This window comes from Doryrhamphus excisus, chromosome 4, assembly GCF_030265055.1.
Source record: "Doryrhamphus excisus isolate RoL2022-K1 chromosome 4, RoL_Dexc_1.0, whole genome shotgun sequence".
NCBI lineage: Eukaryota > Metazoa > Chordata > Actinopteri > Syngnathiformes > Syngnathidae > Doryrhamphus > Doryrhamphus excisus.
The window spans coordinates 26112674-26131633 of record NC_080469.1 but is presented as its reverse complement, the minus strand read 5'-3'; the positions used below and the strand labels follow the sequence as shown (position 1 = coordinate 26131633).

Below are 18960 nucleotides of genomic sequence, written 5' to 3'. Positions count from 1 at the left end.
CTGCTCTAGTACTGTAATTGGGTGGCCATGTACTAATAGATAAGAACACAAACAGGAAGGCTACACGTATTTTAATTTCATTACAATTAAAATATAAATACATCAAATAAAATCTAGTAAATTCACACAGACATCAAAGGTCTTGAGGGGTGTTTAGAGTGGTTACTAGGCAACGGTCGCCACGCGACAGCCTTGCTTTACATCGCCTTCAGCGGTGACGTCATACACCCAACACACAGACGGTTCCAGAACTACTAAGGACTTGATCGCTGCTAGCGACTCGAATGACTGGAGTTCACCTCGACCCCACCCGGGCGCCGGTGGCCTTCGGGCGGCTGGCGATACCGGAGCTCTTCGCCCAGCTGGAGGAGGCCGACACCGACACGAAGCTTCGGGCTCTGTTGTCCCTGTGCGACGTGACCCACGACCCGGAGCGCCTCTACCAGGTCGTCAGCGAAGGTACCGACGGAGTCCAGTGGACCCGGGCCCGCCACGTTTGCTTCCAAAGTGTTTTGTTTGCTTGTGGCTGCAGGCTTTTTGGGACAGTTGGAGGTTTTGATGAAGGATGACGAGCCGGCGGTCCGAACCGGAACCTGCGAGCTCCTCCACCTCCTGACCAGCCACAACATCGGCAGGTAAGCTAACCGTTAGCATGTCAACGGGTGGCGCCCTAAAATTCAATGTACGTTGATAAAAAATGTGCTTCAAAGGCCGCGGAAGTGACCGAGAAGTGCTCCCGGTCCAATCCGTCTTAAAGTGTAAAGTGTTTTTTACAAACTACACGACTTGAATGAGTTTCGAGTGGTAGCCATCTTTGTTGTTTCATTACATGCTCTTGAACACCGCGCAACTTTACTGCGCAACTCCACTGCGCAAGCTCCGGCGGCCGAGAAGGGACATTAGACATCGCCACTTCTTTCACACAACTTATACTATGGGAATTGTTTTGTTTGACACGGACGTTTAAAAAGTGACGGACGGGAGTTCAGAGTTCACGCGTTGAGTGAATTAGGGAAAAAAAGACAGTTAGTTGAAATATGTAAATGAAATAGAAAAGCCCCCAGCCAGTAGGAGGAGCTTGGTTAGCATTGTGTGTGTTGTCAGACACGCCCTCCTGTCGTCCACGCCCCTCCTCTCCCGTCTGTCCCTGCTGCTGGATGACGCCTCGGCGCCATGCAGGACTCGAGCCCACCGCGTCGTCAACAGCCTGGCGCTGCTGCCTGCAGGTAGGCTCTGAGGTCAGGTGACCAGAGGCAGGAAGTGACGCGGGAAGCGGCTGTTGCAGGCGCCGACACCTTGCAGCCGCTGCTGGCGAAGCTGATGGTGAAGCTGGAGGAGGAGGAGGAGGAAGAGGAGGTGCAGGCGCTGCTGCTATCCACGCTCAACTGCTGCTCCCGTCAGGACGCCCTGGCCGCACTCGCCCACCGCGGCGTCACGCTCATCGCCCGCAAACTCCCCCACGCCTGCTCCGACATCCGGCGGGAGGCGGCGGGGGCCATGATGGCGCTCAGGTGGGTTTGCCAACACGTTGTCGCCTGCTTGCTTGCTGGTGACCTTCTGTGCCCCCCAAACACGCACGCAGCGTCCCGGTGGAGGGCAAGCGCCAGGTGTGCGAGGCCGCCGTCCTTCCCGTCCTGGCGGCTCTCCTGCGGGACCAAGACGTGGACGTGCAGGCCAACGCGGCGGGCGCCATCATGAACACGGTGGTCATCACCACAGGTAAGCACGTTGCCGGCCTCCGCGTGCCCGCCTTCGCCGCCAACCGTGTGGTCCCGCAGGCAAGCATCAGTGTCTGGACCTGGACGTCCTCCCCGTCCTGCTGGACCTGGTCTCTGAGCGCAGGGAGGACAAGGAGGAGGAGAAGAGGAGGAAGGCCCTGGTGCTCTACTCCCTCAGAGCTCTCACCTCGCTGGCCGAGGCTCCCGAAGGCCGCCGCCGCCTGCTGGAGCAGCTCCCCATCCTGGTGGGGCGGAGCCAGGCCCCCGAGGACGACCCTGACATCTCCAAAGCTGCTCGCACCGCCGTCAGTGTCGTCACCTGGACGCCCTGAGAATAAAAACCATGATGTCATGCCAGGGGCTCGTACTTTCACCGCCGCTAATGCTAGCTCCTCACCAAGCTAGCGTTAGCATCCCCCCTTGGGAGCTGATTGTGCCGGCGTGGTCAGGTGACGCTGGGGTGGTGTCTGATTGGCTGAGGTGACGATGCCTTCAAGGACACTCAATCCTGAATGGATGCATTTTCACTGGCTGACCTGCCGCGCACAACAGATGACACACTTTGTATCCACGCCGTGTACGCACATCGATTCTTCTTCTCTGTGGGCTTTTCCCTCCAGGGGTCCTTCCTCTGGACATCTCCCAACCATCTCAGTCCGGCCTCTGACTTCATCTCTAAGGACATGTAACATCCCTTTGATGTACTTCCTGATCCTATCCATCCCGGTCACTCCCACTGAGAACCTCAGCACCCTCATCTCTGCTCCCTCCGGTTCTGCTTCCTGTCTCTTCCTCTACAGGCCAAACATCACACCACATACACATTTAGTCCTACTTGCCAAGTCAAGTAAGAAAGCCACGCCCCCTCGGCAAAGCCACGCCCCCTCCTCCACCCCCTCCGGGCTGCTGTTGATGGTCTGCTCCACGCACACGCGCGCCTTCACTGCAGGAGGACAGTCGCCGCACGATTCCCTCTCCCTCCTCGGACTGCCAGGTAAGACTCACCTTTTCCCAACATGGAGGAAGACGACTGGAATGGCGTTCATGGCAACTTTTATGTGTCAAACGCGGGAGTGGCACATTTTGGTGCCGCAGAGAATGCGACATACGTGGGAGATGTGGTTGGGGGGGTGGGAGTGTGTGTGTGTGTGGGGGGGGGGGGGGGTCTTCAAACCTTCATCCTGTCAGTCAATGCTTTTTATGATGGATGGTAATAGTGACGTAAGAGGTGCATGGCGGGGGAGGAAGGGGGGGGGTGAGTGGGAGGATTATGGAGGAGATGGATTTATGTAACACACACACACACACACACACACGGAGGTAAAAAAAAAATCAATAGATGACTCGCGTGACTAGCTAGCTCGGCATCACGATGAAGCTGCGTCGCCATGGCGATCAGGAGCCCGGCTGTGTTAGCCTGCTAGCATCACACGGGTTAGCGGAGGACGCCGTCACGTGACGACGCGAGGTCGACGTGAGGTGGCCGTGCGTCTCGGGGGGGGGGGGAAGAGGCGCGTGTAGATGGCGGCAAACACGCGCTCAACGTGTTGGCGCCTCGTCGCTTATCTCTGCGAGCAGCAGGGGGCCGAGGGGGGGGGGGTCTTGATGCAGGAATGAGGCCACAAGTGCCAGCAGTGTGTGTGTGTGTGTGTGTGCGTGTGTGTGTGCTGACACTAAATGATTCCAGTGTAGGAATGTTAAGTCTGGATTGACAGATGGACGACACACCCACACACACACACATGCTGTTGTCATGACAACAAAGTAGGCGGAGTCATCTGTCAGGGAAGAGAGCGAACAACATTCCCGAGCCGTCAATCTTCAGCCAATGGCCGTGGCCGTTGCTGGCTGGTGACACGTGGGCGTGGTCATGTGTCTGCCAGGCCGAGATAAGCGCGCACTGTTGTCACCATGACGACAGCACGGTGAGGCTGCATCCCCGTGAAAGGTGATTGACAGCAAAAGTGCTGAGTCATTGTGTTGCTTCTGGTGCTTCACGAGCGTCCACGAGAGGAATGCTGGGAGATATTTGCAGGTTGCTAGGCAACCGCAAGCAGCCGTCCAATCAGCTGCCAGCGACGTGATTGAACGCGGCCCTAAAATAGACCACCCAGGGTTCCTCCATTTCCCAGGGTTCCTAGTGCGTTGCTGCCCAAGAGGTCCGGTGTCACGTGGCCCCTTTGTGGGCGTGAGTGATGTGCCGCCGTGTTAGTGGCGGTCACCGACTTTCTTCAAGTCAGGTCCTGAGAGCGGGAAGACCTTCTTCTCGTTCGCACGCGCCTCTTGCGGTGCATTCACGGAGCGTCGGCTATACGAACGATGGCAACGTGTTCTCTGGCGTTACCGCAGAGTTACGCAACTCTTGTTGCTTAGCAACAGTTCTTGGAAAGCAAACCTGCGAATAGCCGTGGGGATGATATTATGGGATGTTGGGGGGACATCTTTCATTTGTTTTGGTTATTTGGCAATTTTCAGTTTCTAATGTGTTCATATATTACATTTTTATGCCATCGCAGAAATGCTCATCATTTGTGCTAAACATATCTTTTATTTCTATTCAAAAGTGTTTCACCTGATTTTATTTTTTAAATTTAGAAATGCACACCGTTTTATTTATAATTCATTTAATCTTCACCCAGTTGTAAACAGTCTATGCTAAAAATATATTTTTGGTGTCACCTTTTATGTAATTTTTTATCTATATTTAATCTGCCTGCTAGTTATGTATCTTTAGTCTCTGCTCCACCTTTTATCTTGTATTTATTTGGACATTTTTTATTCATTTATTTTTTGCTCCAATTAATTTATTTATTCATGTATTGTCAATTTTATTTAAAAATGGAACATAATCAAGATATATTTATACTTTTCACAGCTGTCATTTTTATTATTTTTTTTAATATCTAGCTTAACTTTTTATTTAATTTTTACATTTTGAATGAATCAACATTTTTATTTTTAGATTTTTAAATGTGCAATGATATTTTTTTAAATCTATTCATTTATTTTAGCTCCACTTTTTATCAATTTTATTTTTTATTATCTCCCTCTCTCATACATTATATTTATATATATATATACACTCAGCCATGAGTGGTGAATAAATCATGGGGGGGACGAGGGGGGGGTAAAAGATGAGCCAGAGCTTCAAAGACAGCCGCCATTTGACATGAAGCGTGTGTGTGTGTGTGTGTTTCAGGAGGCGGAGCAACAACATGATGACTTTGCCTGCGAGGTAACGTTAGCACACTTCCACTTGATTCCACCAGAGTCCGGAATGATCTCTTTGTCCCCCCCCACGACCCCCCCACCCGGGACAGTCCAGTCCAGAGCTGAGCTCATTGTGGTGTTGGCATGCTGTGAGAGTGTTTAGCCTAGCTTGCTAGGCGCGTCCCTTCGGTTGAGCGGCAATGACAAATAAGGTTTTCTCCTTCCAGGAAGTGACCAATCAGCAGCCATGATGATGCCAAAGGTAAGCAAGCATTAGCCGCTAGCTTTAGCGTGTTTTGTCCTGACGCGTGTCCCGCTCGGCAGAGGCCTCAGACGTCTCCGGGGAGCGTGTTGTCCGTCAGAGGCTCCGGCATCCCGGGATCTCCTGCTGCCGCCATCGTGGTGAGTGTCCCCTTCTTCAGCATCCGGACTCTCCATTCCAACGTGTCCACCTCCATCTTCACCATCACCCCCGCAGGCCAGAGTGGAGGACGGCGTCATCGGGTATAAGGACTTGGCGGCGCTCCCACGGGACAAAGCCATCCTGGACATCGAGAGACCCGACCTGATGATGTACGAGCCGCACTACACCTACGGTTCACTGGAGGCGTCGGTGAGTCAGAAGCTGGACCCGACTCAGCAGAGACCTGGCTGACGGTTGCTTGTCTTCTCCTGCAGACATCCTTGTCCTCTCGCTCCTTCTCTCTCCCCGCCTCCCCCGAGGTAGGTCACCGGGGGCGTCATCGCCACGTCCTGGACTCTGCTGCTGACCTTTCGCCTGTCTTTGCTCCAGAACCTCCACAAGGAGGCCAGGGAGTGGCTGGAGAGATGTTCTCCTGGGGGTTCCTCGCCAAGTTCCGGCAGCAGGAAACACAGCAGCAACACGCCGCCGTCGCCACGCACGCCACACGCACACACGCCACACGCACACGCACACGCACAGCCTTCCAGGAGCAGCCTGCACCACTTCCACACACCAGGTCTACTTTTATTTTGGAACTTCCTGTCCAGTCCATCATCAGATGTTTAGACGCTTGTCTTGTTTCAGACAACGGCAGCAACATCTACAAGAAGCCCCCCATCTACAGACGAGGTGGAGAACCCGTCCATCGGTAGCTGTTAGCATCGTTAGCTCACCCGTTGGCATGCTGTGTGTGCAGGCGGGGCGTCTTCTGCCATTCCTGCAGGGAAGCACTTGGAGGACCTGATCATCGAGTCTTCAAAGTTCCCGGCCGCTCAGCCTCCAGATCCAAACCTTCCCTCCAAGATCGAGACGGACCACTGGCCCTGCCCCCCCTCCATGGCCGTCATCGGTAGCATCCCCTTTCCTTGCTCCTCCATCCTCCTTTCTTCTCCTTACCTCGTCCCGGTCCTGTCCCGCAGAGAAGGAGCATCGCAGGAGCGAGGCGAGGGATGAGGACGAGGACAACGAGATGGACGATGAAGTCTGGGCTTTGCGAGCTCTTCGCAGACAAGAACTGAACAAGGTGTCCATCGTGGGAGGGCGGCAGGTCCAGAGGCGCCGCACCTACTCAAGATGATGTTTGTGCTCAGATCCAGTCCAACCTGGGAAGGATCATCCTCAAGGAGGAGACTTCGGCGCTTCTGAGGAGGAAGACCCGCTCCCTGCCGGACCGCAGCCAGCATGCAGGTACTGATGGCGTCGTCAGGGGGGCACCTGCTGGGCCGCATCAGGACCTGCATCAGGATTCCATGTTTGGGGATGTTTTGGTTCCAGATGTTCCGGCGGTTGCACTTGAAGGTCTTTCGTTGCCCCCCTTTGACTTTGCGACCGGGGGAGAGATCTCAGATTTGCGTGTCATAGGTTCCGTTGTGTTTGTAACCCTTCCAGAACCTTGTGGTTATTTTCTGGTCCTAACTCTGAAGGCCTCTGTGGTTAGGATGTGGGACCTCTGAGGACCAAGCTCAAGGTGAATCACTTATCAGGACAGGTTCATGAGGTCCGGTGGTACCACACCTCAGCTGTAGTCCTCCTCTGAAAGGGAAGCAGCTGGTCGCCCCCTCAAGGAGTTGAACCTCAGTTCTTTGTCTGAATTAGCTTCCGTGTTCCGTATGTCAGGACCAGAATCCATCCTGGTCATGTTGGATGACTCCAGTTTGATTCATCTAGACTGGTTTTTCCTGAAGGTCGTCTGATGCTTGGTCGGGTGATTTCCAAAAAGGTTGGCTGGTGACTAGAACAGTCTAGAACAGTCTAAGGTTCCGGGGACTTCTGGTCGAGTCCTGAAGATAGACTTGAGCAAGTTCTTGGGAAACGTTCAGTTCTCGGAGAGTACAGATCATCTGCGGAGTTTCCATCGGTCCTAAGTGGTGTAGGAGACTGGGGACTTGGGAGTTGGGCGGATGGAACGGGTGTGGGGTCTCGGTGGGTGTAGCGGCGTGTACGTTAGCAAACCCCCCCCCCCTCCCTGAAGCGGGTTTGTGGTTGTGTTCCTCAGACCAAACCAACCAATCTTCTCAGGGAACTGACGTTTGTTGCCTCATGATCACTTCCTGTCTCTACTTCCTGTGCAGGGGCCGGGACTTCCAGGTCTGTTTATTTCCCAGCATCCTCGGGGACAGGCCTGTCCAGGGTGAGTGTGTGTGTGTGTGTGTGATGCATTCAGGGGCTGAGTGTTGCATTCGTGTGTTTCTATCTTTTCAGCTCCGGTCAGCAGACCTCAGCTCATCGCAAAAGCCCGCCGCAGGTAGTCCCGCCCCTCCGCGCCTCCGCCCCCGAGGCATGATGGGTGGTGGTGCTAATGTGTGTGTGTGTGTCTCCCACAGGTGTTCAGGTAGTGTGTGGTCCTCATTGTGCGTCATGTCGGCCATTTTGTGGTGATGTTTGTGTGTTTGTGTGTCAGAATGGAGACTCCGGGATGGACCGAGGCGACTCCCTGCCCGCCATGTTGGAGGTCAAGGTAATGATGTCACAGGGTGGGGGCGTGGGGGTGTTCCCAGTGGTCGCCATGACGACCACCATTCTCCGTGTTGGGACAGATCTATCCGTATGAGATGCTGGTGGTCCACCACAGAGGGCGGAGCAAGCTTCCTGCTGGCGTGGAGAGAACACGGCTGGAGGTAAGCAGTACCGCCGCTTGGAGCCGAGAGGTCAAAGGTCACGAGGCGCTGCTTGGTTGTCCCCCGCAGAGACACCTGTCACAGGACGAGTTCCTCAGCGTGTTCGGGATGACGCTGGCGGACTTTGAGCAGCTCTCTCTGTGGAAGAGGAACCACCTGAAAAAGAAGGTGTGTCTCTTCTGACTCCCGGAGCCACGCCCCGTTGCGGCCGGCCACACCCCCCTCGCCACAAACCTTCTGTAACCGTTCCCTTTAAGGTCCGTGAAGGACGTTCAGGAAGGACAAAGCAATAAGGTCTTTTATGATGTCATCATGTGACGCCACCAGCAGATCGGCCATGATGCTTTTTACCGCACGTCACGTGACCCAAACCGCCGCAACACGCGTCCAATCAGACCGCTCGGATTGCGACGGTTGAGTTGAACGCAGAAGGCCTCAGCAGCCAAGAGCGTCTTACGACAGAAGGTCACCGCAGGAAGTGGTTTTAAAGTTTGGACGAGCAGCTGCTCCTCTGCAGCTAATTAGCCTAGCTTACTGATTAGCTTCCAGGTGTCATCAACACGTGGATGTTTTCTAACAAACGTACGCTTTCATCGCCCGACTTATCTGCCTTTGGTTTTGCTGTGAGGAAAGGAAGCGAGGCCGCGTCATCAGCGTTCCTTCCAAGGTTGGACTTTTTGCCGTGTTTGTGACGAAAGACTTTGTGCCGCATGCATGACGTCACCGTTGAGTTGCCATAACAACTAATAAACGCATCAAGCATCCGGCCGTGTGGTCATTGAACGCATCACAGTCCCATCCAACTGCTTGGTTTTATTGTCAGTGCAGCGCCGCCGCCTGGTGGTCAAAGCGCGCGCTGCAGTCTCCGGCCCACGCGCGGTCACGTGACTTGCTCGAACAGCACCTCGAATAAATACACCCGGTTACTTGGTCCATAACTTAAAACAGGTGGGATCATGTGATCCAAGGGTCACGTGTCAAACTCAGGGCGGGTGAAGGTCAGAGAGGAGGTCACGTGGTGTCACGCCGCAGCTTTGCTCTCCCATTCCTGCGGGAGCGACACACGAGTCACGTGACAAGGCCGACACGGACATGGGCAATCAATGATCGATCGGGAGAACGACTCCTTTCAAACGACTCCTTCCATACCTTCCTCCTCTGGAAAACCTTCCCGTGTTCAATGAGCAACGACGAAGGACTTCTTCTCAGGGAGCTCTTCACAGATGCTGTCCGCCGCAGGAACGGGTTCAGGAGACTCGCCTGGACCAGCGGGGACCGGGAGACCAGTGGGTGATCAGTCACCACCGGCAGGGACCAGGGTAGACCGACAGGGGGCAGCAGAGACCGAGAGAAACAAGAAGAGATGAATCGGTGCCAGGTAATGACCAGAAGGAACCAGTAAAAGAGACCAGTATAGACCAGCGGGTACCACCAGAGACCAGAAGAACCAGTAGGTGACCAGTAAAGACCAGCAGAGACCAAGCGAGATTAGCAGAAGAGACCAGAAGGAACCAGCAAAAACCAGGAGAAAGCAGTAAAAACAATCAGGGACCAGTAGAACCAGTAGGTGACCAGTAAAGACCCGCAGAGACCAAGAGAAATTAGCAGGGACCAGTATAGACCAGCAGGTACCACCAGAGACAAGCAGAGAACAGCAGAGACCAGTAAAGACCAGAAGAGCGCAGCGGGGACCAGTAGAACCAGTAGGTGACCAGTAAAGACCAGAAGAGATCGGCACAGACCAGCAGGGATGAGTAGGGACCGGCAGAGAACAGCAAAGACCAGTAGAACCAGTAGGTGACCAGTAAAGATCAGAAGAGAACAGCAAAGACCAGTAGAACCAGTAGGTGACCAGTAAAGACCAGAAGAGAACAGCAAAGACCAGTAGAACCAGTAGGTGACCAGTAAAGACCAGAAGAGAACAGCAAAGACCAGTAGAACCAGTAGGTGACCAGTAAAGACCAGAAGAGATCGGCACAGACCAGCAGGGATGAATAGGGACTGGCAGAGAACAGCAAAGACCAGTAGAACCAGTAGGTGACCAGTAAAGACCAGAAGAGAACAGCAAAGACCAGTAGAACCAGTAGGTGACCAGTAAAGACCAGTAGAACCAGTAGGTGACCAGTGAAGACCAGAAGCGAGCGTCAGAGAAGATGAAGTTGATGACATCATCACCAAAGCACGTGTCAATCACCTGCGCTCGCTCGCCGCACACGGCCAGCGACTGTCTAAAGGACGAGCGTTTGTTCTGCTTGAGGGCGGAGGGCAGGTTGACCTCTGACCCCGCCCTCATCGGGACCCCTTTCCTGGCCGCCAGCTCCAACTTCTGAATGCCGCGTTGAGTCTCCGCCCACTTCCTGTCTGTGGCAGCACACACTTTGTTTGGTCGCCCGCTGTTCGCGGCGAGGTGGGCGGAGCCTGCTAACTCACTGTGCCGGCTGAGGTTGGTGTACGTCACCGGAGCGTCCAGAGAGCTGTGAAGCTGACACACCACAAAACGTGTAGGTCAAAGGTCGGGGTTGAGGTGAAAGGTGAAAGGTGAAAGGTCAGGTGGGTACCATGTGGTCCAGGGGGGAGGTGTTGGAGTACACGGGCTGGTGGGCGGGGTCGTCCATGTACATGTTGGCCTGCAGCCCGCTGAGGAGGACAACGGTCGGCGTTAGCGGTCGTCCATCGCCACGGCGACGCTCACCTGACCTTCCCGCCGCACCTGAGAGCCGCGCCCGCTTGCTGCTGGGTCTTGTTGCCGTGGTAACCGGCCGCCCCCTCCTTCAGGAGCCGCATCCACCGCCGCTTCTCGTCCGCCGAGCTCACCTGCGACCACGCGGGCTCACGGTCACATCCGCTTCCTGTTTGCATCACTTCCTGCCTCCCTCACCTCCAGCACCGCCACCTGATCGCCCAGCGTGCTCAGCGTGATCCTGTGCGAGCGCTCGCCGTCGGGCCCCGCTTGCACCTTGCAGCCTCGCAGCTGCAGCGTGTACTGGGGTGGGCGCCGCCCCCTCTGGGGCCCCGCCCCTTGGTCCTGGCCAAACATGTTGAGGAGCCCCGCCTCCACCCGACACAGCAGACTCTGCCATTGGCAGTTCATCAGCACGTTCAGGAAGCCTAGGAGATAGAAGTACTCAGGTATATATATATATATGTAGTACCTCATATGTACGTGTATGTGTGTGTACATGTGTGTACATGTGTGTACATGTGTGTACATACACACACCTGTGTCCTTGTTGTTGGGACTTGGAGCTTCCTGTTGGTCATTGTGGGTCAGAACCACACTGGACTGAAGACACACACCAACAAACACTTCATCACATGCACACAAATACTGTGTGTGTGTGTGTGTGTGTGTGTGTCTCTAACCCTGCAGGACCACTGTGGTTCTGGTGCAGGTCCCGAGAGGTTCTGCTCCTCAGTTCCGACACTCAGCTCCTCGATGACCTACGACACACACACAGGATGACTTACACACACCTTGTGTGTGTGTGTGTGTGTGTGTGTGTGTGTGTCGACCTGCAGCCACTCGCTGGCCTGCTGTGAGCTGGTGTAGCCCAGGACCATGGTCTGGGAGTCCAGGAGGAGCAGCTTGAGCTGGTGCTGGACCCTCCTGTTGCTCTTCCTCTTGTAGACCAGCTGACAGCCTCTCAGGTCCACCTCCATCTGAGGCAGAAGGTCTCGAGCGCACTTGTAGCACTGACCCAGGAGCACGCAGGAGGACACGGGAGGACACAGGAGACACAGGAGACACAGGAGGACCCAGGAGGACCCAGGAGAACCCAGGAGACACAGGAGGACCCAGGAACATAAGAGGACCCAGGAGGACCCAGGAGAACCCAGGAGAACCCAGGAGACACAGGAGGACCCAGGAACACAGGAGGACCCAGGAGGACCCAGGAGAACGCAGGAGACACAGGAGGACCCAGGAACACAAAAGGACCCAGGAGGACATAGGAGGACCCAGGAGGACCCAGGAACACAAAAGGACCCAGGAGGACATAGGAGGACCCAGGAGGACCCAGGAACACAAGAGGACCCAGGAGGACCCAGGAGGACCCAGGAGAACGCAGGAGGACCCAGGAGGACCCAGGAGAACGCAGGAGGACACAGGAGGACACAGGAGGACCCAGGAACACAAGAGGACCCAGGAACACAAGAGGACCCAGGAGGACCCAGGAGGACCCAGGAGACACAGGAGGACCCAGGAGACACAGGAGGACCCAGGAGGACCCAGGAGAACGCAGGAGAACGCAGGACGACCCAGGAGGACCCAGGAACACAAAAGGACCCAGGAGGACATAGGAGGACCCAGGAGGACCCAGGAGAACCCAGGAGACACAGGAGGACCCAGGAACACAAGAGGACCCAGGAGGACATAGGAGGACCCAGGAGGACCCAGGAGAACCCAGGAGACACAGAAGGACACAGCAGGCTAAGCCAATGCCGACACACGCGCACCGTTAGCTGCTAGCTAGCTAGCTGACCATCAGGGAGTGGTTCCTGATGATGAAGAGCTGCTTGGTCCACTGGCCCAGCCATCTCCTCCTCCACAGGTAGCCGCAGAGGCGGGACTCGGGGGCGGGCCTCAGGCAGGGCTGGGAGGCGCTCCATTGGATGTAGTGAGCCCTGTCTTTCACGTGCTCGCCGTCCTCGTCTTCCTCGCCGTAAGACTCGTAGCAGCTGCTGTCTGACTCCGCCCCCTCTGCGGGAGCGTCACGCGAGTACGGTTGGGCCTCCTCGTACGTATCTTCATCTTCATCGTCATCGTCAGTGGCTTTGGGAGCCCCTGGTGGGCGGAGCATCGCCGTGGTGACCTTAATAGGGTACAAAGCGGTCACATGATGATTAGATAAACGTGGGCCCGTCACGTAGTCCAGGCGCTAATCAGCCGCCATCGCTGAGCACTTCCTGCCTGCGTCCGGCTCTCCACCAATAGGAGGACAGATAGGGCAGAGATGGCCTCCTATGTAAACATCCTGTCTCACACACATGTGCACGCACACGCACGCACACGCACACGCACGCACACGCACACACGTACGCACACACGCACACGCAGCGGCGTCTCCTCCCAAGCCTCAGGAGGACTCTGTCATTAGCGGACCACATGACAGAGCAGCCAGCTGGATCCACAAACCCCAAGTCTGCTTCTGGTCCACCATAGGCCTCATTTGTTCTGACAAGACCTTCGGCGGGTCCACTAGACCCTCTCCCGCCAAACCCCGAGGACTCACAGCGTCTCTCATCCACACGTTTGAGTCCGGCCTGGAGGACGACTCCGACAGGCCCCCTGCTGGTCCAACAAGAGCACAGACGTTAGCCTTCCCGGCGTGGCGTCACGTGGCGTCACGTGGCCTCACGTCCATGCCGACCTGTGGGCGGAGCCAGGGCCTGGTTGCCAGGAGACGAGGACGGACAGCTCATGACGACGTACTCGGCGTCCTCCGCTGCAGACAAAGCACGCCCGTGAAACCCCGCGTCCGTCGAGGCTAGCTAGCGGGCTAAAGCTCAGTGCCTACCGGCGGCGTCCGACGTCTGCAGCGCCGACACCAGCTCCGAGATGGACTTCTTCTGGGCCTGAGCCATGTAGCTCAGGTTCTCCGAGTCCAGCACGGACAGGAAGGACTGCAGGTCCCACATCAGCTTGGCCAGCGCTGACAAAAAGACGCCGCGTGCGTGTTAGCGTGGCCAACGCTTACGACATACGAGTATTAGTAGTAGTATTAGTATTAGTATTAGTAGTAGTATTAGTATTAGTATTAGTATGTCATTATTAGCGGCACATTTAAAATATATACTTGGTTTCAATACTCCAGAATTCTACCACTTTTTATACCACTTCTACCATCTACCACATTATACTTATACATCTACCACATTATTCTCATACATCTACCACTTTATTCTCATACATCTACCACATTCTCATACATCTACCACTTTATTCTCATACATCTACCACATTATTCTCATACATCTACCACATTATTCTCATACATCTACCACATTATTCTCATACATCTACCACATTATTCTCATACATCTACCACTTTATTCTCATACATCTACCACTTCCATTCTCATACATCTACCACTTTATTCTCATACATCTACCACTTTATTCTCATACATCTACCACTTTATTCTCATACATCTACCACTTCCATTCTCATACATCTACCACTTCCATTCTCATACATCTACCACTTTATTCTCATACATCTACCACTTCCATTCTCATACATCTACCACTTTATACTCGTACATCTACCACTTTATACTTATACATCTACCACTTTATACTCATACATCTACCACTTTATTCTCATACATCTACCACTTCCATTCTCATACATCTACCACTTTATTCTCATACATCTACCACTTCCATTCTCATACATCTACCACTTTATACTCGTACATCTACCACTTTATACTTATACATCTACCACTTTATTCTCATACATCTACCACTTTATTCTCATACATCTACCACATTATTCTCATACATCTACCACATTATTCTCATACATCTACCACTTTATTCTCATACATCTACCACTTCCATTCTCATACATCTACCACTTCCATTCTCATACATCTACCACTTCCATTCTCATACATCTACCACTTTATTCTCATACATCTACCACTTCCATTCTCATACATCTACCACTTTATACTCGTACATCTACCACTTTATACTTATACATCTACCACTTTATTCTCATACATCTACCACATTATTCTCATACATCTACCACATTATTCTCATACATCTACCACATTATTCTCATACATCTACCACATTATTCTAATACATCTACCACTTCCATTCTCATACATCTACCACTTTATTGTCGTACATCTACCACATTATTCTCATACATCTACCACTTTATTCTCATGCATCTACCACTTTATTCTCATGCATCTACCACATTATACTTATACATCTACCACTTTATTGTCGTACATCTACCACTTCCATTCTCATACATCAAACCTGCCATGATTTTAATACTTGGTGGTGTCAGTCATCATGTGACCTTTGACCTTGATCAAAGGTACATATATTATATTTTCTCTCATCAATTTATGACTTTATTCTAGTCCCGTTACAGCTTTGGGTTCTTATGGTCCATCCTAGCTGATCTGAAACCAGCTGACATGCCACACAGGTCACATGGGCACACACACACACACACACACACACACACACACACACACACACACACACACACACACGCTTATCTGAGCATCAACATCACTTCCTGTTTGTGGCTTGGCTGCTGCAGCACACACACTTTCATGTCTCCGTCACACAACAACAAGTCAACTGGACCCACTGTGTGTGTGTGTGTGTGTGTGTGTGTGTGTGTGTGTGTGTGTGTGTGATTTCAGATGTTTTACCATAAAAACCAAAGCCTGAAATTAGCACAAAGATGGGAATCCTCCTCAATGTGTGTGTGTGTGTGTGTGCGTGTGTGTGTGTGTGTGTGTGTGTGTTGGAGGGTGTGGAGCAGCTTTCTCTTTCATCCTTTGTTAAAAATAGCAAAGTCACCAAGAAAAAGAAGTAGAATGGTTTGGGTTGTTCTTGCCTAACTCCGTCGTTGTCCAATCGCCATCAAGTCCCGCCCCCCTTCCTACTACATTATTTGACCTTTCAACAGCCAATCAAGAGGAGCTAATGGGCTTCCTGACTCAGGCATCTTCTCAAAAAGACCACCAGCGCTTTCCCATGGGAAGAGCATCTTCTCAAAGACCACCGAGACCTCCTAGTTGGAATCTTGTAGAAGTCCTGTAAGACCTGGCTCAAGAAGGAAGTAGCTCCACCCCTTTCCGTACCCCACCTGTGCTTGGCGCCACAGCAGGGGTCGCCGTGGTGACATCACGGACATCAAAGTCCTTAGGTGGAGGCATGCCCATTAAGAGTGTTCCTAGTGAAGATAGCACGGTACCTTTCTGTTTGTCCATCTTCTCACCAGCGGAGCCTCCTTGCTGTCATGGCTGCTCAGGAACACAACACAACACAACTACACGTTTCTCCTAGCTGGGTTGCTCTGATCAGTGAGAGTGGGGCCACTGGCGGGGGCGGAGTCGCGGTGCCGTGACGTCACATCGAAGGCGGAGACACGTACACATAAGTCTTACATATGCTGGCTAATCTTTTTTTTAGATTTAACTTTTAAACTTCCGTGTGCCGCATAAGCAATAAAGTTATAATTAATGTTTTTTTTATTGTTTTTTTAAGTTGATTGGCGCTACCGTTTCCTCCATCCAGCGGCGGGAGTGAGATCTCGCGAGAGTTGACGTGCTTGTTGGCCCGCAGAGAGGAAGAATTGCGGAAGACGGATCAGGAGGAGGCTAGCGAGCTGAAGCTAATTATCCGTCCCGACCAGCAGCCTCCTTGTCGCTTTAAACATCCGGAACGAAGGTAAGGAAAGGGTACTTTACTCACCCGGCTTGGTGTTTGTTGCCTTCTCGTGTCGACATCCGGAGTTAGCCGGCTAGCTTGCCGACTCGCGGCACCAGCTGTTAGCATGCTAGCTTGCCCGCTCACGGCACCAGCTGTTAGCATGCTAGCTTGCTAGCCGAGTGAGCAATGACTAGGAAGCGTCCCGGTTGTGTGTTATTGTTGAATTGTAATATTAGCCGGTGTCTACTGTGACGGCGATACCCGTCTTTGATGTAGGTGTCGCCGCAGAGAAGCAGCAGGATGACCGCCACGCCTTACAACTACTCTTACATCTTCAAGTACATCATCATTGGTGAGATGGTGGTCACGTGACGCTCCAGGCCGGCCACAGCCCGAGTAAAACCAACTACTTTTCCCGTCTTTCTTCAAGGTGACATGGGGGTCGGCAAGTCCTGTCTGCTGCACCAGTTCACCGAGAAGAAATGTGAGTTTCTGCACTCCTTTGACTTTTATAACCCCCCCCCCCCCTTCCATGAAATTGATGTGTTCCTAATGTGCCAAAAGTCATGGCGGACTGCCCTCACACCATCGGGGTGGAGTTCGGCACCCGGATCATGGAGGTCCACAGCCAGAAGGTGAAGCTGCAGATTTGGGACACGGCCGGCCAGGAGCGCTTCAGGGCCGTCACCAGGTCCTACTACAGGGGGGCGGCGGGGGCCCTCATGGTCTACGACATCACCAGGTAAGTCACGTGGTCTGCACGGTGGCCCCACGTGACCTCGACTCGACTCGACTTGGCTTGACGTGTGCAGGAGGAGCACCTACAACCACCTGAGCAGCTGGCTGACAGACGCCAGGAACCTGACCAACCCAAACACGGTGAGGGAGATGCGAGCGAGTCCCGGCCTGGACACGCTAATGACACGTGTGTGTGTGCGTGCAGGTGATCATTCTGATCGGCAACAAGGCCGACCTGGAGGCTCAGAGAGACGTGACGTACGAGGAAGCCAAACAGTTTGCCGACGAGAACGGTGAGCAGCATTTTCCCGCCTGGTCTTGGTTAGCTTGGTGGCTAAGTAGCTCTTCTTTTGATGACCAGGTTTGTTGTTTCTGGAGGCCAGTGCCAAGACGTGAGTACACACACACACAAACACACACACACATGTGACGTGTCATGTACATTTGGGGCCGGTGGCACCCTTTTGGGGGGCCGGTGGCACCCTTTTGGGGGGCCGGCACGGTGATGTTGCATGCGTTGTTGTGGTCCAGAGGCGAGAACGTGGAGGAGGCCTTCCTGGAGGCCGCAAAGAGGATCTACCAGAACATTCAGGACGGGAGTCTGGACCTGAACGCCGCAGAGTCCGGGGTCCAGCACAAGCCGTCGGCGCCGCAGGGGGGGCGTCTGAACGCCGACAGCCAGCCGGCCAAAGACAGCTGCAGCTGTTAACCACGAACACGTTCCCGCTGCTGACTGCTCGTTTTAGGATGGACTGCCCGTGAACTCGACCCCCCCCCCCACATCCACTCCCACAGCTCGACGGAAGCATCCGTCCACCGTCGACAACACATGGAGACCCTCTTTGTCCGACCCAAGACCAGGACCGCGCACTCATTTGGACTTGGTTTGGTTTTCGGAGCAGACTAACCATGTGTTCATTCATGTTGTCTCACCCTACGTCAATTTGGTGTGCACTTTTTCTTTAGCTTTCCCCCCCCCCAGCTGGTCGTCTAGAGGTGTTTCACACAACATATCAATATCTCAATCCACGATCGCCCCCTGGTGGACATCCACTAAAGTGCACATTATTTTAAACTTAGGTTTTTTTTTCTTCAAACTTTATTCCAAGTGATTTCATTCCAACCGACCAATTAAGTGGAAGAAACGTTTTTGACGTTAAAGCAACTTTGTAGCATTCCAAATGTAGCGGTTGCTAAGCTAGCCAAGTCCCGTGTGTCGTGTTGAGAGTGAGCCGCCAGGGGGCACTGACGACACTAAAGCGACGGCACTCTTTGCTGCTCTCTGGTTGGTTGACGGCAGCCCCGCCCCCTTGCACCGCTCGTCACGTGCTAGCAAGGAATCTTAACCCCGGTTTTACTCGGAAACGAGGAAGCCGGGAAATAAGTTATTTGTGGGAAAAGTCGGCCTTTGAGGTCGTCGCCTTAACCTTCCCTCGTTGTAGGGGGGGGCAGTGTTGTTTGCATCATGGCCCCCAACCCCCACCAAAAACAATTTTTATTCATTTAACGTAAAAACGGTCTTGTCATGTCAACCAGCATTTTAACAGCCTGAAGAGGGCGCTGTGAGGCTTCACATCTTCCTGTATGTAACAAACATGACTATTTATATTCTACACGTGTAACCTTCATTGACGTCTTTGTAAATAAACTCAATACGTATGCCACCTTTTCATTGGTCCACGTCCTTTAGCGTGGTGATGATGGAAGTGCTGTGTTCTGGGTGGCCCTGAATGCACCAGTCTCGTGACTTCAATAGCTACACTATTTTACCATATCTATTAATTGGTTCCACACCCA

General features: G+C 53.2%; 4 protein-coding genes across 13 annotated transcripts; 3 read left to right on the top strand and 1 right to left on the bottom strand.

Annotated features, from left to right (window-relative positions):
- Positions 1-211: 211 nt before the first annotated feature.
- rsph14 (radial spoke head 14 homolog) lies at positions 212-2172 on the top strand. Of its 2 annotated transcripts, XM_058071317.1 has the most exons (6): positions 212-459; positions 533-635; positions 1105-1226; positions 1286-1511; positions 1583-1719; positions 1779-2172. In XM_058071317.1, the coding sequence occupies exons 1-6, from the start codon at positions 285-287 to the stop codon at positions 2048-2050; spliced, it is 1035 nt and encodes a 344-aa protein (XP_057927300.1). In that variant the 5' UTR covers positions 212-284; the 3' UTR covers positions 2051-2172. The 2 variants fall into 2 exon arrangements, with proteins under 2 accessions (XP_057927300.1, XP_057927299.1); XM_058071316.1 differs by having other exon boundaries at positions 1583-2123.
- Positions 2112-8773, top strand: LOC131128442 (dematin-like). 4 transcript variants are annotated; one of them, XM_058071309.1, is made up of 16 exons: positions 2112-2403; positions 2519-2712; positions 5156-5190; positions 5253-5330; positions 5407-5541; positions 5607-5651; positions 5722-5908; positions 5977-6021; positions 6089-6241; positions 6312-6415; positions 6483-6579; positions 7464-7522; positions 7594-7636; positions 7716-7849; positions 7929-8009; positions 8079-8773. In XM_058071309.1, exons 1-16 carry the CDS (start codon positions 2231-2233, stop codon positions 8190-8192), a joined length of 1677 nt encoding a protein of 558 aa, XP_057927292.1. In that variant the 5' UTR covers positions 2112-2230; the 3' UTR covers positions 8193-8773. The 4 variants fall into 4 exon arrangements, 2 of the variants coding, with proteins under 2 accessions (XP_057927292.1, XP_057927294.1); XM_058071311.1 differs by lacking the exon at positions 2112-2403 and adding an exon at positions 4918-4953 and having other exon boundaries at positions 2615-2712; XR_009129639.1 differs by having other exon boundaries at positions 2269-2712; positions 7594-7723; positions 7793-7849.
- A 505-nt stretch (positions 8774-9278) lies between these two features.
- si:dkey-220o5.5 (uncharacterized) lies at positions 9279-16202 on the bottom strand. Of its 6 annotated transcripts, none has more exons than XM_058071302.1 (13): positions 15968-16202; positions 13526-13660; positions 13379-13453; positions 13241-13299; positions 12491-12820; positions 11523-11702; positions 11373-11450; positions 11229-11292; positions 10888-11117; positions 10720-10823; positions 10568-10646; positions 10127-10491; positions 9279-10096 (listed from the first exon to the last, which is right to left on the bottom strand). In XM_058071302.1, exons 1-13 carry the CDS (start codon positions 15981-15983, stop codon positions 9304-9306), a joined length of 2508 nt encoding a protein of 835 aa, XP_057927285.1. In that variant the 5' UTR covers positions 15984-16202; the 3' UTR covers positions 9279-9303. The 6 variants fall into 6 exon arrangements, with proteins under 6 accessions (XP_057927285.1, XP_057927286.1, XP_057927287.1 ...); XM_058071303.1 differs by having other exon boundaries at positions 13241-13296; positions 15968-16201; XM_058071304.1 differs by lacking the exons at positions 13241-13299; positions 13379-13453; positions 13526-13660; positions 15968-16202 and having other exon boundaries at positions 10127-10370; positions 10440-10491; positions 11523-12528.
- Positions 16203-16277: 75 nt separating this feature from the next.
- On the top strand, positions 16278-18829 carry LOC131128452 (ras-related protein Rab-14-like). The gene is made up of 8 exons (XM_058071323.1): positions 16278-16443; positions 16702-16777; positions 16856-16909; positions 16990-17167; positions 17238-17304; positions 17369-17456; positions 17525-17555; positions 17695-18829. Exons 2-8 carry the CDS (start codon positions 16726-16728, stop codon positions 17870-17872), a joined length of 648 nt encoding a protein of 215 aa, XP_057927306.1. The 5' UTR covers positions 16278-16443; positions 16702-16725; the 3' UTR covers positions 17873-18829.
- Positions 18830-18960: the final 131 nt, after the last annotated feature.